This window comes from Equus quagga, unplaced genomic scaffold (assembly GCF_021613505.1).
Source record: "Equus quagga isolate Etosha38 unplaced genomic scaffold, UCLA_HA_Equagga_1.0 HiC_scaffold_8484_RagTag, whole genome shotgun sequence".
NCBI classification, from domain to species: domain Eukaryota; kingdom Metazoa; phylum Chordata; class Mammalia; order Perissodactyla; family Equidae; genus Equus; species Equus quagga.
Genome location: NW_025794787.1, coordinates 1 through 6,051, shown reverse-complemented (window position 1 = coordinate 6,051; position 6,051 = coordinate 1). Strand labels below are relative to the sequence as shown.

General features: G+C 49.4%; 1 protein-coding gene across 1 annotated transcript; it reads left to right on the top strand.

Moving 5' to 3' along the window:
• Positions 1–4: 4 nt before the first annotated feature.
• LOC124232607 (protein-tyrosine sulfotransferase 2-like) lies at positions 5–5,217 on the top strand (the record flags this gene model as incomplete). Its single annotated transcript, XM_046649556.1, has 2 exons — positions 5–318; positions 2,857–5,217. Coding segments are annotated over 2 exons (729 nt in total), but the record flags the coding sequence as incomplete, so codon positions are not given.
• Positions 5,218–6,051: the final 834 nt, after the last annotated feature.

Below are 6,051 nucleotides of genomic sequence, written 5' to 3'. Positions count from 1 at the left end.
CTCCAAGTTCCTGCTGATGGTGCGCGACGGCCGCGCCTCGGTGCACTCCATGATCACGCGCAAGGTCACCATCGCCGGCTTCGACCTCAGCAGCTACCGCGACTGCCTCACCAAGTGGAACAAGGCCATCGAGGTGATGTACGCGCAGTGCATGGAGGTGGGCAAGGACAAGTGTCTGCCCGTGTACTACGAACAGCTGGTGCTGCACCCCCGGCGCTCCCTCAAGCTCATCCTCGACTTCCTCGGCATCGCCTGGAGCGACGCCGTCCTGCACCACGAGGACCTCATCGGCAAGCCCGGTGGCGTCTCCCTGTCCAAGTGAGTGGAGCCCCCTAGGCTCCGCCCCAACCCCCGGTCCTGGACTCAGAGGCACTGGGTGGGAAGATCGGTTCTGCCTCTCCGAGCTGTGCGGCCTTGGGCAAGTCATTGTGCCTCGCTGAACCTCAGCTTCCTTATCCAAGAGGTGGGGCAGTCACTCCTCTCTTTTCTGAGAGAATCAGCAAACTTGGAGTGTCTTTGTCGTAAGGCCGTAGTGGGTAAAGGTTAAGGACGCAGATTCTGGAACCAGGCTGTCTGGGTTCAAATTCCAGCTCCACCGCTTGCTAGCTGTGTGACCTTACGCAAGTGATTCAACCTCTCTGTCCCTCTGTTTCCTCCTCTATAACGTGGAGCTACACCATGGGTATCTGTCTGTCTTATGGATACCTGTGAGCATCAGATAGGGTAACACACATTAGGGGCTACTGTTGGTGTTATTATTGTTATTTGATTGTTGCTATTGCTTGTCTTGGAATACCCATCGTCCTCACCATCATCACGATTTAATGAGTGGCAAGCCCTTAAACAAACATTATTCCTTTAATCCCCACAGCAACCTGGGGACATAGTGACTGCTCTTATCCCCATTTTACAGATGAATAAACTCAGTCTCAGAGAGGGCAAGTTACTGGCCTAAGGCCACACAGCTAGCAAAATGTGTCAGGATTTGAACCAGGTCTGTTGGACTCCAGGGCGTGTGTGCTCTTCAACTCCCCACAGCCAGGGCCCCTCGTCCCTCCCTCTTTCTGTCCCTTGCTCTCTGCCTTCCTCCTTTGGGGAGGCCGTTCCTCTCCCAAGAGCAAGTGCACTCTCCCTGCTGTAGGGTCACAGTGTGCTGTGTCCCTGTCTCCGTCCTGATGAGGCCCAAGCGTCCCCAAGAGCCCAGTGAAAGGGCGGTCCTTCCCCGGGCAACGCCTCCCCTTTTGCTTCATGGCTGATCTCCCCCAGGCTCCATCCCCAAGAACTCTGGAGTCCTGAGCAGAGCTGGGGACTTTGGTGGCTCCCCCGATGGCAGGGACATGCCCACGTGCCAGTTGCCCCAGCCGGGTGGTGCTGGAGCCGGGCTTTTGTCAATTATGACGACATCAGATGCCCAGGGGAATACATCTTTATTGTAGGAAAGTGGGACAGTATCCTTGGGACAGGAAAACAGCCCATAATCCCACCACCCAGATTTAACTATGTGACCAGCTTGTCCTTTGTCAGGGCATGTTGATAAAACCATACTTCACTTCATGGGTGGGACCGCTTGCCGGTGGCCCCCAGCCCTCTGTTGCAGCATCATGTTGGGTGGCTGCATGATATTCCCCTCCACAGACTGCCATATTCTATTTAACATCCCCTATTTTTGGACACTTTGGTTATTTCTAGCTTTATGGACTCATATCAAGCATTGTCTTCCTTTTGCTACATCTGTTTGTCTCGGATCTTCTTCCCCAAGTTACCTGTCGGTGGATGGAAGCATCTAGAAATAGGCTCTCAGTGCTGGGAGCTCCCAGCCTTGCATCCTGCAAGACCCCTGAACTGGCACTAGTGAGATCTTTGTGATTCCGATGGCTTGGTGAGCCTGTTACAGGGGAGCAGAAGGAAGCACATAGAGGATGATGGTTGTTCCATCGTAAGAGCATAACCTTGAAAACAACCTCAGTGTCCATCTTTAGGGGAATGAAAAAATAAGTTATGGAGGCATGCTACACAGCTGAAAAAAAGAATGAGAGTTGAGCGAAAACAAAGTTGCAAACCAATACATATAGTGTATCATTTCTGCTTTACAAATTGCAAACAAAACCATAGCTTTTCTCTGTGTATGTGTGTGGGACAGGAAGAGAAAGCTAACACTTACTGAGACCTTCCAGGGTACCTTATTTTTCCAGTACTAACTCATTGACTTGTATTAACTCATTTACTCCCCAAACAGCCCAGGCAGGTAGGTACTATCATTATTCCCATTTAAAGAGGAGGAAACTGAGGCTCAGAGAGGTGAAGTAACTTTCCCAAGGACACACAGCCTGGGTGGTCCGACTGGCATTGGCACTCGGGCAGTCTGGCTCCGGAGTCTGCTCTTAGCCTGTCTGCTATTTCGAACACAGAAACAGCATTGCAAGGGGGAGCTCCAAAATGCCACAACTGGGTCCCTGGAGGGAGCTGATGGCCTGGGCATGCTGACCACAGGGCCTCTTGGCCTTACCATCAGTGTTTTATCATTATTTCTCAAGAACAAAATATCCATCTTAGTCACGTAAATAAAAAGTTATTTTTAAAAAGTCAGAGATGTCGAGAGGGTGGAATTTAAGCACCCTCGGTGTGCCCTGCCTGTTACTCTCCTCTGACTTGGCACTACGTGCTCTTATCCCCATTGCACAGAGGAGGTATGAGGAGGCCAGTGACTTGCCTGCAGTCTCACAGTTGTTGAGGGCACAGCTGGCCCCGGGCCAGGTACCCCCAGCCTCCAGCTGCCCCAGGGCAACTTAGCAGGGAGCCCGCCCAGATGCCGTCTGGGTCTGCCCGTGCCCCATCCAGCCTGTCTTTTCTCCCCAGGATCGAGCGATCCACAGACCAGGTCATCAAGCCCGTGAACCTGGAAGCACTTTCCAAGTGGACCGGCCACATCCCTGGGGACGTGGTGAGGGACATGGCCCACATCGCCCCCATGCTGGCTCGGCTTGGCTATGACCCTTACGCAAACCCGCCCAACTACGGCAACCCTGACCCGATCGTCATCAACAACACGCAGCGGGTGAGTGCACGTGCACATGTGCAGATGTGCTCTCGGGCCGTGGCGGGCCGGAAGCTCCCGCTCCCTGAGAAAGCATTTAGTCTCTTGTTTCCTAAGCAACTGGTTTGTTTCTATCTTACGGACATGGTGAATTGTAAGACTGCTTTTATTTCCGTTTTTGCCTGGGCCACAAGGAAGCTCAAGAACAACTGGCAGCTTGTCTCTCCCACCCTATAGCATCTAACAGCAGGCCCATTTGTGCACTAATTTCATCCTATTTCTCTACTCTTATTTACCCTTTCCTCCCTATTTCCCCGGCTGTTTCTTCCTTTCTTTGTAAAGCACTTCAAGTCTTTGTTGAGACTGGGCATAAAGAAATAAACTGTTGGTCCCTTATTGCCCCCCTAGGTTTAAGGTTGATTTCTTTTTTTTTCCTTCCCAAAGCCCCAGTACATGGTTGTATATCATAGTGGTAGATCCTTCTAGTTCGTCTGTGTAGGATGCCACCATAGCACGGCTTGATAAGTGGCACTAGGTCTGCGCCCAGGATCCGAACCGATGAACCCCAGGCCGCCAAAGCGGAGCACGTACACTTAACCACTAGGCCACGGGGCCAGCCTGTAAGGTTGATTTCTGAGACAAATGTGAGCTGAGGGCAGTTTAAATTACTTTTTAAGTTCTGCTTAGTTAAGGAGGTCAAGGGAAATGACTTTGACAGGATGTTTGTGAAGTGTTAAGTAGTCTAAGCCTGGATCAAAGAACAGGTAACGCGTCCATGCTCCCTCTTTACACGTTGCCGTCACAGCTGCGGGTTTACGTTGGGGGCTGTGTTCTGACTTCCTCAGAGGCACTAAGTTAGTGAAACTATTTGGAAATGGGACCCAGGCCTGCAGAACAGCCCTCCTGGCCCTTCCTTCCATCGTTGAGACTCAGAGGCTGAATTTAAGCTAAGCTCGGCATTTCTGAAGGCGTGCCGATTCTGGAAAGTAAGCAGTTCTCCTGTTGAACCACAAAGGGAGAAAGCCATTCCTCTTTCCTGTAATTCTTAAGGACTCAAGGAGAAAGACTCCACTGGGGCTGAAACGTCTTGAACACCTCGCTGACACGCGCAAGCTCGCCTTTTAACAGAGAATTTACTCGCGCCGCCCTTGTAATTGACGTGTAATTACATTAGTTCTTTCTCTGCCCCCGCCATCAGTGGATTTTGCAAACATTTATTGATGGAAATACTAGAGATCCGACATAGATGCCCAGACTGCATTGACAGTGTGGGTCTTCACCACCTGGATGTGGTTTATTTTTATTGTGATTTTTATTATAAATATTGATTACTATTTATATTATTCAATAATAATTATTCTTTCAACTGTCCTTATGTGTTTTATGTAATATATTTCACACTAAAAAATTAATTAACTAGATTAAAAAGAAGGAGAAGCGGGTGATGATCTGGAAATCCAGCCCCCAGGCACTTCTCAGAAACAGCGGGGGCAGAATGGGGACCACAGCGTCACCAGGCTGTCCTCTCCCTACCCCACGTGCCCAGCCAGGGGTCCAGCAGCGGCTTCTCTGACATGTTTTTAAAACCGGAGGCCCCTGGCTTGCCCCAGACTGTGGGTCAGAAGCTCCTAGAGGAAGGCCTGACCTTGTGTATTGTATAAAAAGTTACAAATTCCTACAAGCCCTGATCGTCAGGAGCAGCTCCGTGGAGCTCTGTTGTTGGTTTAAAATGGAAGATGTGTCCAGTTTTCTTCCCAAGAGGTTCCCTCCCTGGGAGTTAATCAAGTCTTGGCAAGTGCCAGACCCTTGTTTAGTCTTTACGGTAGTTTTGTTATTACTGCAAAGGTAAGTCCCCTCGTCGAAAGCCGTGTGTGTGTGTGTGTGTGTGACATTGTGTGTTCCTATGGTGGATCCTGGGGTGGGCTAGACTCAGTGACTGGAAGGACCCCATTGCTAATGAAATTGCCCACACCTGTGCTGTCCATTACCACCACGAGCTGCTAACCTTTGTGGCTTTTGACATGTGACTAGTGCAAATTGAGAGGTGCTGGGAGTGTAAAATAACACTGCGTTTTGAAGTCCTAGTACAAAAAAAATCAGTAGAATGTCTCACTAATCACTTTTATATTGATTACACGTTGAAGTATTAATATTTTATTTTTTTCCTTTCTCTCTTTTTTTCTTTTGAGGACGATTAGCCCTGAGCTAACTACTGCCAATCCTCCTCTTTTTGCTGAGGAAGACTGGCCCTGAGCTAACATCCATGCCCATCTCCCTCTACTTTATATGTGGGACGCCTACCACAGCATGGCATGCCAAGGGGTGCCATGTCCCCACCTGAGATCTGAAGCGGGGAACCCTGGGCCACCGAAGTGGAACGTGCACATTTAACCACTGTGCCACCGGGCTGGCCCCATAAGTATTAATATTTTAGATATATAAGGTTAAATAAAAGATATTACTAGAATTAATTTCACCTGATTACTTTTTTTAAAATGTAGCTACTAAAAAACTCAAAATTACTTAGTCGGTTCACATTTTCTTCTCTTGGACAGTACTGGGCTATAGGTGACTTATCTGTCGAGAGAGTGTGGAAAGGCCTGGAATTTTCTGGTTCCCACCTCAGGGCCTTTGCCCTAGCTGTGTCTTCTGCCTAGAATGCTTCTCCTTCAGAGCTTAGCCTGGCTGTTTTTCCTTGTCGGTGAGGTCTCAGCTCGAAGGTTACCTGTTCCAAGAGGCCCCTTTTGACCACCCATCAAGAGAATTCCCCTGGTCGGTCCCAGTCACATTCCTTTGTTTTCGTTCTTTGTAGCGCTTCCTGTGGTTTGACATGTTCTAGTTTATTTGTGTTTATTACTACCTGTGGATTGTCTGTCTCCCTCTCTAGAATGGAAGCCCCAGGAAAACAGGAATTTTAATTGTCTGGTTAATGCTGTGGCCCTGGAGCTTAGAACAGTGCCTGGAACAAGAGGAGCTCAAGAAATGTTTGTTGGATGGCTGGCTGGCTGGCTGGCTGG